The sequence below is a fragment of the Dromiciops gliroides genome, chromosome 1, assembly GCF_019393635.1.
Source record: "Dromiciops gliroides isolate mDroGli1 chromosome 1, mDroGli1.pri, whole genome shotgun sequence".
Classification (NCBI taxonomy): Eukaryota; Metazoa; Chordata; class Mammalia; order Microbiotheria; family Microbiotheriidae; genus Dromiciops; species Dromiciops gliroides.
This window is the reverse complement of record NC_057861.1, coordinates 633,956,815-633,974,184: the sequence shown is the minus strand read 5'-3', so window position 1 is coordinate 633,974,184 and position 17,370 is coordinate 633,956,815. Positions and strand designations below refer to the sequence as shown.

At 37.9% G+C, this 17,370-nt stretch overlaps 1 protein-coding gene across 2 annotated transcripts in view; it reads right to left on the bottom strand.

Annotated features, from left to right (window-relative positions):
* Window positions 1–17,370, bottom strand: part of XPO6 (exportin 6) — a 127,617-nt gene that overhangs the window by 77,727 nt on the left and 32,520 nt on the right. For both annotated transcript variants that reach the window (XM_043966316.1, XM_043966323.1), the window contains exons 5-6: window positions 11,375–11,534; window positions 8,093–8,170 (exon numbers count right to left, since the gene is read on the bottom strand). In XM_043966316.1, the coding sequence (XP_043822251.1) occupies window positions 8,093–8,170; window positions 11,375–11,534 (238 nt within the window). The remainder of the gene's footprint in view (window positions 1–8,092; window positions 8,171–11,374; window positions 11,535–17,370) is intronic.

The window sequence follows — 17,370 nt, the reverse complement described above, 5'->3', positions numbered from 1 at the left end:
AAAGAAAACCGAAATAACTTCTTCCAGCAAACACTTGCTCTCCTTACCAAGCAGACACATTGTAACCAAAGCTAACACTGGTTTAGAATACAAACCATTTTACAAAATGTTTTGAAAAGGAACAGTGGAAGATTATTTGCACTATCATCTCAAAACAGCAAAAAGTGGTAGAGGGGGAAAATTATTCCATTCAAAACATAGGATGGAACTAAGTCACATTATCATTCCAACAGCATTTTAAATGAAAATAGCAAAAAACAGATGGAAAATAGAACAGACATGCCAACATTTCTATGGTAATCTATCTTCATCAACGGCAACTGAACTACCACATTTGGACTCCACCATGTAAGTACCCAATTCACATCTAGATCCCAATTAGTGCAAATAATGTATCCTCTGAAGTAGCTCTATAAATTCTAATTTGCACTATTCAAAGACATATTTAAGAAATGGTAACTTGTTCCAGCCCATGGAAATATTTCACATGAATCTGAATAATGGGACCACTTTAAGGGACCATTTGCACTCATCAGGACCCACTATATACACAGACATGGAAATGGCACTTAGTACCTTGACAGTGGGAGAAGTGGGTGAACAAGACTAAATACACGTAGAAGAATCTATGTTGAAGGAAAGCAGAGAGAAAGAGATGATAAAACAAAACCAAGGAATAAAGGTTTCTTTCTACTTCCCAACTCATGTCTCCACTAAGACTGAAATTTCTTTGAAGCAGATAGATTTCCAAAGGAAATGTGACCGATCACATAAGACAAAAGCCATAGCTGCAAGGAATATCAAGTATATGCTGCAAAAAAATGAGACAGAAGCCTCATGTCATCACTCGTGAATCACTTACAGAGAAATATAGAACTAAAAGGAATTCCATTCACCTAAATATTTACAGTACATATCAACTACATACAACTTCAACTTGTGCTGTTTTGCACAGTGTAATAGTTAGTCTAGTTATATAACTCTGTCACTAATTCATTTTTTGATCCTAGGCAAGTCATTTCCTTTCTCTGAGCCTTAAGTTTTCCTTTGTAAAATGAGAAACCTAGACTAGATGCTCTTTGAAAATCCCCTCCCAGTCTAAAAAATTCAACTAAGTTATGAATAAAATCCACCAATTTGTCATTAAAGTGGTAACATCATCCTTTAAATAGAGCTTTGCTTTCATTGAGACTGCCTACCACATTTTCAATGCAAACTTAACCCAGGTTAACAATTCAACTGTAATAATGTACGTCAATAAATGAAATCTGATGCAAAAAAATTCTCCTATGAAATTCAGACTTTGCCTGGTGCTCTTCATGGCTGAATGATGTTTTTATCTTCTGGTGTTATTTACCAACTCAAATGGAGCCCTGCAGATTGAAAAGGAACCAGTTTGCACAAGACAGTCAGACAAAAGCTATTTGCAGATTATTATTTAAGCTTTTTTTTTTACAAGCAAAAACTCAAGAACCATTTTAATCTGCTTAACATATGGCTTAAACTGCAAATAATCACAATGTAACTATTATTGGCAGTAGGTTGAAAAACACTACTATTTTTAAATGCTTATTGAGAATATGATTCAGTCCAGGTATGACTACTACTGCAAAGTGAGAGAGGATATTTCCTGATGGTTCTCACTCCTAGTATCGCTCTCAACATCTGTAAAAAAATAAATTAAAAATAAATAAATAAAAAACAACTAGTGCTTTCATAGTCCCTTTACCTGGCTGCTCCAACAATTCTCAAGTCCACTTTCACAAGATAGGTATGAGTAATTGCAGACAAATATACACAAATAAAAGAACATAAAATTAAGCAAAATTCAGAATGGGAAGTGAAGATAAAATTAATCACAGAAATTAGAACTGGAATAGTTCTCAAAATAACTGCAAACTATTAACAACCATATGAAAGATTGTTCAAAATCACTAATAAGAGAAATGCAAATCAAAACAACTTTGGAGTTTCATTTCATACACAGTACACATTGGCAAGGATGATTAAAGATGTGAATAGTCAATATTTAAGACACTGTAGTAAGAGGAAGACATTAAAATGCTATTGGTAGAATGCTAAATTGGTCAGAAAAATAATTTGGAATTATGCTTAGGTAAATAAAATGTCCATACTCATTGACCCAAAGATAAAAAAAGAAAGGTTCCACATAGACCAAAATATATAGTAGAATTTTTTGTAGCAGCAAAGAAAAAACTAGCAATAAAGTAGAAACCCAATGATTAGAGAATGGCTAAATAAATTGATAACACAAATGTAATGGAATATTACTGTAGCATAGTAAACAACAAATATGAAGACTATAGAGAAGCGCATAAAGACATGAAAAATGATGTAAAATGAAGCAGAACTTAAAAAACAAAACAAAACCAGACACATTGACAATGGAAAAACAACCAAAACATAAAGAAACTAAATAACACTTTATAGCAACCAAGCTTGTCCCCAAAGAAGAAATGAGAATATGCACCTCTCCCTTTACCCTTCACTACAGAAGTGGGAGACTATGGATATGAAATGTTATATACAGGGGCAGCTAGGTGGCGCAGTGGATAGAGCACAGGCCCTGGAGTCAGGAGTACCTGAGTTCAAATCTGACCTCAGACACTTGACATTTATTAGCTGTGTGACCCTGAGCAAGTCACTTAACCCCAATTGCCTCACCAAAAAAAAAAAAAAAAATATATATATATATATAATATACAGTATCAGATTCAGAAGATATATTCATTTAGTTTTATGGAACTGCTTTTTTATTCTTTGTTATAAGAGATGGCTTTCTAGGTAGGGGAAGTAGGAGGACTTTGAAAATAAAAATATAAAAATCAAAATATCAATTAAATTTTTAAAAATTAAGAGTAGAGGGGCAGCTAGGTGAAGCAGTGGATAAAGCACTGGCCCTGGAGTCAGGAGGACCTAAGTTCAAATCTGACCTCAGATGCTTGACACTTACTAGCTGTGTGACCCTGGGCAAGTCACTTAACCCTCATTGCCCTACCAAAAAAAAAAATTAAGAGTAAAAGGAACTTTAGAAGGTCATCTAAATCTAATGTATTTTTTCCAACTCTCCAGGATGTCTTACCTTCAAACACCAATCATATACCTGGCTGTGCTGCCTTAGCTTAAGTAATGTATATAGGAGAAACATAAATGTAACTAGTTAAAAATAACCAGCTCCAAATTTTTAAAAAGTGAATACTGGGGGACAGCTAGGTGGCACAGTGGATAAAGCACCGATCCTGGATTCAGGAGGACCTGAGTTCAAATCCAGCGCCAGACACTTGACACTTATTAGCTGTGTGACCCTGGGCAAGTCACTTAACCCTCATTGCCCTGCCCCCCCCCCCAAAAAAAGTGAATACTGCATGCAACTTTGGCAAAATTATGCCGGTTTCACTTTCAATGTTTTTCCTTTGTGTTTCTCAATATGGTAGCATGCAGAGATGAAAAGCACCATATGAGGCATGGAGGTTGGAAGAGAAATAAGAAAACAAATGGTAGGCTGGATGATGGCTACGAAGAGCCAACAGCAAAAGAAAAGTTGCTGGCCTCAATAAATCAATAAACATGGTAATTAATTTGTTGTCATAAGAAATTGGCAAAAATGGAGGACAGACAGCTCCTACGGCAGAGCAGGATGGCTTCTGGACACCTGAGTTGGGCTGGTTCTCCCAGAGCCATCAAGGAGCTAATGTCCATGACAAGCTCCAAATTGATCAGACTCACACAGAAAAGGTAACATGGAAAATAAATTGGAAGAGCAGCAAAGAATTTACCTTGCAAACCTATGGATAGAAAAGTTCATGACTAAAGTAAGAGTGATCACCAGAGATAAAATTAAATTTTGGTTACATAAAAGTAAAAATATTTTGCACAAACAAAAACTAATGTAGGGGCAGCTAGGTGGTGAAGTGGATAAAGCACTGGCCCTGGATTCAGGAGGACCTCAGTTCAAATTCGACCTCAGACACTTGACACATAACTAGCTGTGTGACCCTGGACAAGTCACTTAACCTCATTGCTCCACCAAAAAAAAAAAAACCAACCTTAATGCAATTCAAGAAGAAAAAAACCCAAATGTACAAAAATAATCTATAGCTGCTCTTTTTGTGGTGGCAAAGAACTGGAAACTTAAAAGATGCTCTGAACTGGAAGATGGCTAAACAAATTATCTTATAAAATTTAAATACTATTGTGCCGTAAGAAATAATATAAGGGATCAGTGAAAACTGGAAAGATTTATATGAACTGATGCAGAGTGAATTGAGGAGAACCAGAACAATTTTAATGATATAAATACTGAAAAAGAAATAAATAAAACAAAAAGAAATTAATGTCAAGAAGAGAAGAGAGGGCCAGGGGGAGGAAAAAAAAAAATCACAAAACAAAGGGACAGCTTTGAAAGTTACATGTTAGTGTGTGTGTGTGTGTGTGTGTGTGTGTGTGTGTGTGTGTATGGGGGGGGGCAATGAAGTGACTTGCCCAGGGTCACACATCTAGTAAGTGTCAAGTGTCTGAGATCAGATTTGAACTCAGGTTCACCAGGGCCGGTGCTTTATCCACTGCACCACCTAGCTGGCCCCTAAATGTATTATATATTTTAAAAGAAAAGCAAGTTGTTCATAAAAGATTTGCAGATTCATGTATATCTGGGGTCTAAGTCTGGAATTTTAAAAAAAATTTAAGTGCTACTGCTTTCTAGGTAGCTTCCTAGAAGAGACAGAGAACAAATTACCATCCATTTAATCCTAGTCTTAGTAGAAGTAACCCTAGGTTCCCTTGTCTCCCTAATCTAGAAAGGTTTCAAGTCCAAAGCTTGTGATGGGATATGTACCTTGCCATACCCAGAACCAGCCTGGCTAAGTTCAGAGAAGTTCTATGACCAAAAGGTTGACACGGTAATGACTCTATCAGTCACAACAACTCACAAAGACCAGGAACATAGAAAGACTCTCTGTACCAGCAAAGGGATACACTAATCAGTGAAATGGTAAATCTTGCTGTTTTAAAGCAAACAATGTCATCAACAGGAAGGGAGAAATCTATCCCAGAGTTAGAAGCCAATGTCAAAAGTGACCACAACAAAAGGAAGCAAACCAGGAAAAAGGAAAGGTGTGCTGGGTATCATAAAACTCCATCATTTAAAGGGAGGCCATGGAAATGTATGATGGTTATAGATCCTGACCTACTGTCTTCCATAAGGAAGAACTCATCTTTTCATTTTTGATCTTCCAAAAATATCTCAGTTTTCATTCTTCTCAACCTGACATCTCATCTTTTTCCATCTGCTGTAGTGAGCAAAGAAATCACAGAAGAGCTCTGACAAGAAAAGATTTAATTAAGAAATTCTCCTATGCCCTGACAAATAAAAAGTATATTCCTCCTATCACATCCTGCTTCTGCTACAGCTGGTTCATCAATGGCTGGCCAGGATTCATCCTTCAGCTCCACAGGTCAGTTTTCATTCTCTATTTTACACTTAGGATCAGACAGATTAATTACTATTTTTTTTAAGTATACAAGAAATTAGATAAACCATCTCAGGAGCCAAATTTGATATAGCTAGCTAAACCAGAATGTAAACAGGTAAACAGAAATCCAAGCTGTTAAAATTGGTGGGTTTAAGTATAGTTCAGTTTATTGATACAAATGACAAATATTTCTCATCACATGAATTTCCTCAGTATAAGATGAAAGAAATTAACACATAGCTTTCTTTTACAACTGGGCCTATGATGAGAGAACTCAATCTTCTCCAAGTTATATAGTTTAACTTAGGATTTTGACAGACCAAAAGATGCTGAACTAATTAAGCACATCTTTTTTTTTTTTTTAAAGTGAGGCAATTGGGGTTAAGTGACTTGCCCAGGGTCACACAGCTAGTAAGTGTTAAGTGTCTGAGCCCGGATTTGAACTCAGGTACTCCTGACTCCAGGGCCGGTGCTCTATCCACTGCGCCACCTAGCTGCCCCAAGCACATCCTTTTAAAAAAGAAAGAAAGAAAGAAATGTTAAGTCATCAGTGCTGTGATCAAATGATGAAGGGGCTGATGACCTCATCTAGAAGTCTTACTTTTGGGAAATACTGCAGAGGTTACTTCTTTCCCCTTTTAAGTATTTGGAAAAAAAGAGGGGGTTGGGAATCATAACAAATGAATGTTATGAAGTTTTTGTTTTTTCTTTTTTAAAAAGAGGAAGAGAACATCTGAGATTACATAACTCCTTTGGGCTTGTTACTGAGACCAGTTCCTCAAACTATATTGCACTAAATTAAAGATTCAGAGTAAATTCTAAGTAGAAATGACATATCTACCATTTTCTGTTGTGACTTAATTTTGCTTACACAGAAATGTCTACCTGCATATTTATATTAACATTTCCAACAACCATATATTCAAAAAGTAGTAAATTAATTTTCTGATGTATGCCACAAGGAAAATGGGTTTCTTTGGATACAAATGCTTAATAACCAGCACATACCACGAAACGGAGACAACCAGTACAGATAGTTTTCATTTAAAAAAAAAACTTTTTAGTAAAGTTAATTGCTATGACCAATGTTAATAACAAAAGTTGTATTAATGCATCTAAAGATAAACCTAGCTTGAAAGCCTTACCACACTACCAAAAATATTTCCCTTTGCAAACTAGTTTAATGTCTTTAAATGCCAAAGAAACCAAAATTGTGGGGCAGCTAGGTGGCACAGTGGATAAAGCACCGGCCCTGGATTCAGGAGGACCTGAGTTCAAATCTGGCCTCAGACACTTGGGACTTACTAGCTGTGTGACCCTGAGCAAGTCACTTAACCCCCATTGCCCCGCAAAAAAAAAAAAAAAAAGAAACCAAAATTGTCACTTTATAAATCATGTTTCTATTTTCTTTTTTATTCTATAAATCAACTTTCTGAATCTTTTAAGTTGTATATATCTACTCTAAAACAAAAAGCTTATCACAATTGTATAGAACTTTTCTGTAATATCTTAATATACTCTAAGATACTTTAAAGTGAACTTGTTTTCAATGTAATGGCACTTTGATAAAAAGTTAAGAGTAAATAAGTATACTAAAGTAATCTTCAAAACGCTTTGTTATTTTTTATTTCTATCATCTTTCAGCTCCATCTTTCAAATGTTAAACTAAATTGAATAATTTGAGCTAAAGTTGTCTAATTTCAAGAGGCCTTTTCCTTATCAGAAAGATGTAGAAATAATTCTAATAAAACACTTCAAGTTTTACTGTAGAGGCAGCAATATGTGCCAATTCACAGGATATGCTACTCTGCTTGAAAAGTTTGTGTGACCACTTAGTGTAAAAATAATAAGTGTTCAGAAACAGATCATTTTACTTGCAAAATAAAAAAGTATAATTCAGAACTATTTGACCACCATTGCAAATGCACAGGTTTTTATTCAAATTATATGCAACACAAAACTAATATGAGTCTAAGTAAAAACAAAATAAATCACATTTTATACAATGCCCCAATCTGCTTTGGCCACCTTCAGTTCTCTCTCTGAGCTTATGTGTAGTAGGATGAAAGTACACTGCACCATAATATATCAATTTCTCTGATGGCTACTTACTGTGTGGAGCTACAATACTGACTTATCAGTCTCACCCTCTACATAGGTTTTAGCAAGGGAAAGGAGGCATGCAAGATTGAGGGAGGAAAGCAAAAGTTCAGAGGTATCCAACTACCAGGGCTAAAAATTCAGAATGAAATCAAACCAAATGTTTTCTTCTAGAATAAACAAGGAAGGAAGATATTTTTTAGATGTAAAAATAGGAAGAAAAGTTTTTGTTGCAATATTTGGAGGCAGAAGACCTAAATTTGAATCTTGACTTTGTCAATGACTACATGGATGCCCTCAAGAAAGGTCCCAAATCTATAAAATGAATAAATCTCTACAGAGCATTATGGACCTAAATCTAATTCTATACAGTTCCTTAAAGGCAGTTAAGAAAAGACATGCAAAAAAAACAAGACAAGTCAAGGAAGTTATCTCCATTAATCTAACTAAGACACTACTCTAAGACACTAAGTATACAACAAAAGTATTACAAATCATACCACTTTCTCCTGCAGTCGGGGATGGTGGTGGAGTGGCAGCAGTAACACTGTGTTTGTCCCAAATGGTCTCCAAAATACCTGCAAAAAGAGGAATACAGTTTAATATTAAGTCAATCAACAGTTATTAAGTACCTTCTATGTGTCAGGCACTGTACCTAAGTGCTGGGGACAAAAAGAGTTAAAAGACAGTCCCTGCCCTCAAGGAGCTCATAATAAACTAGATCTAAGCATACCTCCCATGAAAATGTGATTAGGAAGGGAGGGGGGAAGAAATGGTGGAGATATTAATTAGGTGGTAATTTTAATCAATTAACTTGTGGTAGGGGAGGGAGAAGGGAGCTACAAAACTGAAACAAGAATGCAGTCCTTCAAGGGGTCTAAAATCTGAGTAAAGACAAAAACACATGAAACACGACTACTAGTACAAAATAAAATAAATTAAGTGTCACCAGGATCCTAGATTTCTAATTGGAAGAGACCTTAGAATTCAACTTTTCCAACCCTATGACCATAGGATTTGGTTTAGCAACAGGCAAAAGGGAGACACTGAAGGGAACATAATCAAAGAGTTTAATCTGGCGACAATACTGTCACTAAACATTTAAGTACTTACAGTAAATCAAGGTACCATGCTAGCCACAGGGAAACAAAGATGAAAAAGATGAACAATCCCTGTCCTCAAAGTCTGAATACATTGCTGGGAGGTGGGAGGAGGGGGGGGTGCTAGAACACAACATGTACACAAAGAAAATACAATATAATAAAGACAAAAGGTAAGCACTAAGAAAATCAAAGTGGGGAGACATTACTTGGTGGGAGGCTGCAGTGAGGAGCTGTACTTGAGCTGAGCCCTGAAGGATTTCAATGGGCAGAAATGGGGAAGGAGTGGGGAATTAAATACATGAATGCACAGAACTGGGGAAAAGGGCAGGAAAGGACTGAAAAACAGCTAGTATTCCAGTTTGGGTCAGAGTTTAAACGTGTGAGAGGGATAAGTGTGACATGAGACTGGAAATGAAAGCTGAAGCTACACAGTGAAAGCCGTTAAATAACATGGGAGAGTAAGTAGAAATTTCTATCATATCCTATGGGCAATAGTGAACTACTAAAAATTTCTGAACAAAGTAGTGAAATAAATAGTTAGACTTGTCGATATGAACAATTCTTTTTGGCAACTGTGTAAAGGATGAACTAGAGAAGAAAGAATCTATCTAACCAGATATCTAGTTAAGAGGAGGTGATTAGAGTAGACTAAACTAGGCATGATAAGGGTCCAAAACAAAGGTAGTAACCAGGCTGAGGGAAAAGGGACCGTGGGATCACAGAAGTAGAATCAGGTGGTTTTCTGACCCATCCTCCTCATTTTACAGGTCAGCAGACCCCTCATTTGAACCCAGGTTCTCTGAATCCAAATTTAATTACATCATGATGACTTTTAGACCCAAGACATTATGGAAAAAGATTCAACAGAACTTGACCACTAACTGGATGCATAGGTGAAGAAGAAAGAATAAAAGAAGACTGCAAGATTTAGAGCCTAACCTAGGTGACTGGGAGCATAGTGATACTATCAACAATAGGGATAATTAGTGAAAAGGACAGTTTGAGGAGGAAACTGAGGAGAGGTCAGTTTTGGACAACATATTTGAAGTGCTGCCAATGGGACATCCAGATAGAGGTTGGAGTTGAATCAATCAATATCTCTCTCTCACACACACACACAAATATTTTGGAGTCATCTGCACAGAATGTAGGGAAAGAAGAGAGTCAAAAGTAGAAACTTGGGGGAAAAGTCATATTTAACATTTGGGAGAAAGACACTGAACCAGTATAGGCCAAGAAGAAATTATAAGATAGGTAAGAGAAAAAGGAGGGGAAAATGTTATAGGAGTTCATGGAAAATGGGATATTAAGAAAAAAGCCATGATCAACTGTGCCAAATACTGCAGAAAAGTCTAAGAAGAAAAGAAACCACCAGAGCCCTTAGAGGGAACATTTAGTAGAGTGGTATGGTCTGAAGCCAGACTGGAAAGGGCCAAGAAGCAACTGAATGGTAAAGATGTAGAAACAAAAAAGATAACAAAGAATGATGGCTTGAGGAAATAATAGTGCAGAATAAAGTTTTAGGATAGATGAGAGACTCAAGCAAATTAACAGACAGCAAAGAAAAAAGGATGTGGGAGAGAAATAAAGGAAAGTGTTGGGAGAGATTTTGAAGGAATGAACCAGGAATGGATATATGAGATGACTAGAAAGTAGAAATGATGTCAAGTTTTTGACCAAAATTAGCTTGCAATACTCAGAGCATACACAAAGAAGGTGATGGGGGAGAATAAATAATATTCTTTAGAATCTTCTGCAAGCCACTGAAGGAGATACAAGGTAAATATTATTAAAGCATTAAAGGAATTAACAACCAATGACTTGGGAATTCAAAGTTCAAATTTTAGCTCAATTTCTTTCTAACTGTGTGACTTTGAGCAAGTCATTAACAACCTGACCTTGGTTTCTTCCTTTGTAAATAATTCTTTCACTGCTAATTCACACAAGTTTTGTCCCATCTCCTTTTTTCTAGTGTCTACAGGAGACTCAAAGCTTCCTTCAGCAGGGACAGAATCAAAGCTCTAGAAGGGACCTCAAAAGTTTGCTATTTCCTTCTGACCTGTGATTCCTCATGCACTTATTAGTCACGTCCTTCCTCCATGCTCATGAACCTCCATGAGCTCCCTGACTTCTACTGAGTAACATTCAAACTCCACTGCTTAGCAGGCCCTTCACAAGCACATTCCAACCTTATATTCTATCACTTAGCTCTCCATATAATGGATGACCTAGCCAACAGGGATTATTCTGCAACCCCCAAGCTTTCTCTAACCTTTCTCTATTCTATATGCTTAAAATAGCCTCCCTCACTCCATTCCTTTTTGCCTACTGAATAATAATTATCCTTTAAAGCTAAACTCAAATGTCTTCTCTTCAATAAAAACTTCTCCCCTGAGGGAGAAGACCTTTCTTTGTTTTTCAATTGTCTATGATATTTAACTATATTTGTCTAGTGTCCTTCCCACTACACCACAGCTAATATATCCCTGATTCAGTTTAAAAGCATCCTTACATCTCATGTTTTTTTAACTAAAAAATGCTGACTCATTGAACTGACAACAAATTTTATGACCAAAAGGGATTTTACTTTAGGAAAATGTTAGCTGGCTTATAAATTCTCAGTGCTCCCTCTAAGTCACCACAGGATAGACTTTTTTTCAAAACTATAATCACACTGACCTGTAAGAAGTCCAAGTACAGTTTGTACCTGGTCCAATAGCAGCTTCCGCAACTCTTCTTTCCGAGCCACGCTTAGGTCTTCCCGGGGGCATGCCAGCTCTTCTGAAGTAGTTTTCAACATGATCAGTCCAAGGGGAGTGGTCAAAGGGGACTGTATCAACTGAAAGGTCAAAACACAGGCAAATTTTGAAGAAAGCTTATAAAATCTGGCAAGAATTCTATAGACAAACTTAATTTTCACCAGATTGTTAAAACAAAGTGAAACTCAAGTTTCATGTGAGTTTAACTGAAAAAAGTTATACAAACATAAAACACATTATCTTACATCTGGGTAGCACTAACTTCAAAACACATTCACATTTACTTCAATTTAAATACAAAATTCTTAAATAAGAAGTTGAAATAATCTACTCCTAAGAAGCTACAGAAGAAAACAGACAAGTTTCTTTCAGGAATAGGCTTTTAAAAGCCCTCATTCTTAGGGCAGGACATTTAAACCATGGATTTTCACTTGATGATGATAGAATAAAAGTGTTGAGGAATTTTATGACTCCTTTTTAAAGTCCTACACAAGTCATCATCCTATACTTCCCTCAGCTAATTTTTTTCAGAAAGCAAAGTAGAGCACCTATTGTAGATGGTCTTTTCAAGGAGTTTGGCAACAAAGGCATATCTCTTCAGATACAGGGCAACAGTTAGCAGGGATAGGATGATCAAGTTTTTTGAGGATGGAAGAGATATGGGCATGTTTATAGGCAGCCAGTTGACAGGGAAAGACGAAAAGTAAGTGATAGATCCTCAAATGGAAAATGATCAAAGGATACAAACAGGCAGTTTTCAGATGAAAAAAATAAAGCTAGGGGCGGCTAGGTGGTGCAGTGGATAAAGCACCGGCCCTGGATTCAGGAGTACCTGAGTTCAAATCCAGCCTCAGACACTTGACACTTACTAGCTGTGTGACCCTGGGCAAGTGACTTAACCCCCATTGCCCTAAATAAATAAATAAATAAAGCTACCTATAGTCATATGAAAAAATATTCTAAATCACGACTGATGAGAGAAATGCAAATTTTAAAAACTCCGAGGTACCACTTCACACCTATCAGATTGACTAATATGTCAGAAAAGGAAAATGATAAATGTTGGAGAAGATGTGGGAAAATAGGGACACTAACACATTGTTGGTGGAGTTGTGAACAATTTGGAACAATGGCCAAAGGGCAATAAAACTGTGCATACCCTTTGACCCAACAATACCACTACTAGGTCTGTATCCCCAAAAGATCATAAAAAAGGGAAAAGGACCCACATGTACAAAAATATTTATAGCAGGTCTTTTTGTGGTGGCAAAGAATTGGAAATTATGGGAATGTCCATCAACTGGGAAAAAGCTAAACAAGTTGTGGTATATGAATATAATGGAATACTATTGTGCTATGAGAAATGATGAGCAGGTGGATTTCAGAAAAACCTGGACTTCCATGAACTGATGTTGAGTGAAGTGAACAGAGCCAGGAGAACATTGTACACAGTAACAGCTACATGAATGATGACCAACTATGATTGACTTAACTCTTCTCAGCAATACAATGATCTAAGACAATTCGACAGAAAATGCTATACAGAGAAAGAACTATGGAGTCTGAATGGAAATTGAAATATACTCTCTTCATTTTTGTTTTTGTTTCTCATGGCTTTTCCCTTTTGTTCTGTTTCTTCTTTCACAACATGACTAATGTGGAAATATATTTAATATGATTGCACATGAATAACCTATATGAGGTTGCTTGCTGTCATGGAGAGGGGGGATGGAAGGGAGAAAAATATGGAACTCAAAATCTTATAAAAAATGAATATTGAAAACTTTACATATAATTGGAAAAAATAAATTACTATTTACTAAAAAAAAATTGATAAAGTAAGAATGACAGAGGCAACAATTTGTTGAGAGAAGATGGGATGGAATACGAACTCCTGAGCAGGTAAAAGGATTAACTTTGGTAAGAAGGCCATTTCATCATGTGGGACAGGAACAAAGGAGAAAATAATGGCAAAAGGCACGTGAGTATTGAGATATGGAAGAAGTGAGAAGAGGGAACTCACACCAAATGGATTAATTATTTTTCTGTAAAATATGAAGCAAGGTTTTCAGCTAAGAGGATACAAGGCAGGAATTTGGGGAGGAGAGAAAAACTATGAGCCAGATACCAAACTCACTGAGGAAAGAAGGGGAGTCAATAGATAACAGCTACCAGAATTTTGATTGAGTGGTAGATATGAACCTCAAAGGAGGAGAGCTTACTGAGTGACAGAGGTAGTGGGAGAGCTGACAAGTGGAAATGGAGAGCAAAGACTATTGCAACTCACTCTATTCAACCAGTTGTTGTCGTTTGTCCTTCAGTCTCAAAGAGGACCATGACATCAAGGTAATGTCACAACTTGCACTGAACTGAAGTGAGGGAAGGCTATGCAAGGTCACCAACCCCACTCTCTTCCTCCAGAGCCATTTAAGTCCAGTGGCAAGATATATATCAGGACAACTGGAATTGGGCCCAGTTGTTTTAAGGCAATTGGGGTTGTGACTTGCCCACGGTCATACAACTATTAAGTGTCTGAGATGAGATTTGAACTCAGGTCCTCCTGACTCCAGGGCCAATGCTCTATCCACTGCGCCACCTAGCTGCCCTACTCAATCGGTAAGCTGAGGAGAATGAGTGAAGGTACAGCCAATATTAAGAAGAGTGGCCAAGTAGGCTCCAGGAGGAAGGACTCGGTTACAATAATATATGGAAGATGAAAAGAATGGGAAAAGAAAAGATAATAGGATGAAGGGAAGTTCATTCCCTATGGAACTCCAGTGTGTACAGTGAAATGGGTGGGTATTTATTTGGAACTTTGGGGTGAAAGGGTTGAGGGGTGATAGGAATAGAATCAGGTGGTGGAGGATAAAGAATAGGGTATGGATAGTGACCTACAGGGATTCAGAATCAAAGGGATGTGTAGGGTATGACCAGAGGTAAGACAGTAACATGTTTCTTCCTAGGCTCTCTGAAGACAAAACTGGTCATTGCATCAATCTTTCAAAGTTGTTTTTCCTTTATAAATTATTCTCCCAGTTCCGTTCAATTCACTGGGCATCATTTTGCATCACCCAGGATTATCTGAAATTGTTTATCATTTCTTAAAGCAAAATATTCTATAATATGCATATATTATAATTTGTTCAGCTACTTCCCAACAGTCTAACAGGCAATATATGGCACCTCCCTAAGATACCCTGTCCCTTCCTTTTCTTTCACTTCTTTCCCAGTTTTTCACATCCTTCACATCTATTTGTACACCCAACTATTTCACTCTGTGTATATGTATGAGGCGGGGGTGGGGAGAGCTGTGCACAAGGAGGGAGAGGAGAATTTTCCATTCAACCCTCCTTTGTCCATTTCAGATAAAAATGAGGCTCATCTGATGCCCATTCTCACCTGCCTTTTTCATGCACCCAAATCATGAGAAACAGCAAGTACCACAATACAGCCCCTCCTCAATTCTTCCTTTCTACATTAGTGTATTTCCCCTTTCACCTTCCCTTCTCTTTTGCCCTTCAAACCCTCAGAACAGAACAGAATCGATACTCTCCTGGGGCCTATTCTTCTTATATGATCCCCCTAAAAATCCTTTTAAATCATTAAGTTTCTGAAGACACATTTGTTTCTCTTCCCCATTAGAAAGTTAGCACCATGGGGCAGCTAGGTGGCACAGTGGATAGAGCACTGGCCCTGGAGTTAGGAGTACCTGAGTTCAAATCCAGCCTCAGACACTTAACACTTACTAGCTGTGTGACCTTGGGCAAGTCACTTAACCCCAATTGCCTCACTAAAAAAAAAAAAAAAAAAAGAAAGAAAGAAAGAAAGTTAGCACCACATCAACATACAGCTCCTTCCAATTGCTCAATTTAAGTTTACCTCGCTGAATTACTCTGAATTGTTGTGTTCACATTTCAAAGTTCTTTCTCAGCTTCACTCTTTTTATCAGAAATGTTTGAAAGTCCTCTATTCCAACAAAAATCAGGTTTTTTCCCTTGTGGGATTATACTGTTTTTTAGGGTAACTTACTCTCTTGGCTTACAAGCCTCTCCTTTTGCCTTTTGGAATGTTGCATTCCAAGACCTCTTCTCACTTTTATAAAAGTTGCCAGATCTTGTATGATCCTTACTGTGCTTCCTTGAAAATTGGAATTCCTTCTTTCTTGATGCTTGCAGTATTTTTTTTTCTTTGCCATGGGAGCTCTGAATTTTGGCTATGATATTCCTGGAATTCTTCCTTTTGTGATACCTTTTAGGGCATGATCAATTGGTTCCTTCTATATTTACCTTGCTGCTGATTCTAAAAGAGCCAGGCGGTTTCCATTAATGATTTCTTGAAATATAGCATTCAGGTTTTTTTTTGTTTTGCTTTGTTTTTTTAATCATCAAAAAGTCCAATGATTTTAATCATTCAAAAAGTCCAATGATTCTTAAATCATTTCTGTTTCCCAGGTCAGTTATTTTTTATATCAGATAGGTTTCCATTTATTCTGTTTTTTTAATCTCTTGATTTTGATCTTTTGAATATTATTCTATTAGATCTTGCTGTCTTGTGGAGACATTAATTTTTGATCTGGAGGCTACATGTGTCTTACATGTGTCATGCTAAAGCCCAGCCTGTGCTGACACTGGTTGCCTGGATAGTACCCATTCCTAATGCCCGTGTACTTCTGGATTGTTCTTGTTGAGCTCTGGGCTGAAAGGAGTCATTTACTGTAGTTTCCAATTTGAATAATTGTTCAATAATCTCTGGTGCAAACTTCAGAATTCTGCTGAAGTAGATATATGGGAGTTGAGCAATCTGCCTTCCCATTCAGACAAAAGTCAAACTAGGAATATTTAAACTGGAGACTAAATGATAGGTAATTTCAAGTATTTAAAAGGCTACCACACAAAAGAATACTGTTATCCGGCCTCAGACACTTGACACTTACCACACATTACCAGTAGCTGTGTGACCATGGGCAAGTCACTTAACCCTTTGCTCCACCAAATAAGAAAGGAAGGGGAAGGGGAAGGGGAAGGGGAAGGGGAAGGGGAAGGGGAAGGGGAAGGGGAAGGGGAAGGGGAAGGGGAAGGGGAAGGGAAGGGGAAGGGGAAGGGGAAGGGGAAGGGGAAGGGGAAGGGGAAGGGGAAGGGGAAGGGGAAGGGGAAGGGAAGGGGAAGGGGAAGGGGAAGGGGAAGGGGAAGGGGAAGGGGAAGGGGAAGGGGAAGGGGAAGGGGAAGGGGAAGGGGAAGGGGAAGGGGAAGGGGAAGGGGAAGGGGAAGGGGAAGGGGAAGGGGAAGGGGGAAGGGGAAGGGGAAGGGGAAGGGGAAGGGGAAGGGGAAGGGGAAGGGGAAGGGGAAGGGGAAGGGGAAGGGGAAGGGGAAGGGGGAAGGGGAAGGGGAAGGGGAAGGGGAAGGGGAAGGGAAGGGGAAGGGGAAAGGGGAAGGGGAAGGGGAAGGGGAAGGGGAAGGGGAAGGGGAAGGGGAAGGGGAAGGGGAAGGGGAAGGGGAAGGGGAAGGGGAAGGAGAGGAGAGGAGAGGAGAGGAGAGGAGAGGAAAGGAAAGAAAAAACCACCTTTCACTTATTATCCTGCTTCATCCCAAAGGGTAAAACTGAAATCAAAGGGTAGAAGTTACAAAGAGGCAAATTTACTTTTGATGCACAGAAAAACTTCCTATCACTGGAATAGACAGATAGGTCTTCCAGCAAAGGCTAAATGTCCACTTGTCGAGTATGTTATAATCAAGACTGTTCTCCAAATAATAGACTAAACAAAATGGCCTCTGAGGTCCCTTTTCAACCCCTTGGGATTCTGTGATTCTCAATTTTCAAATAAAATCCATTAAACAAATCAGTCATTCCAAATGAGGATTAACTTAAGGGTTTGGAAATTTAGCCTAATGAAGAAAAGACTTAGGATGGACATGATAA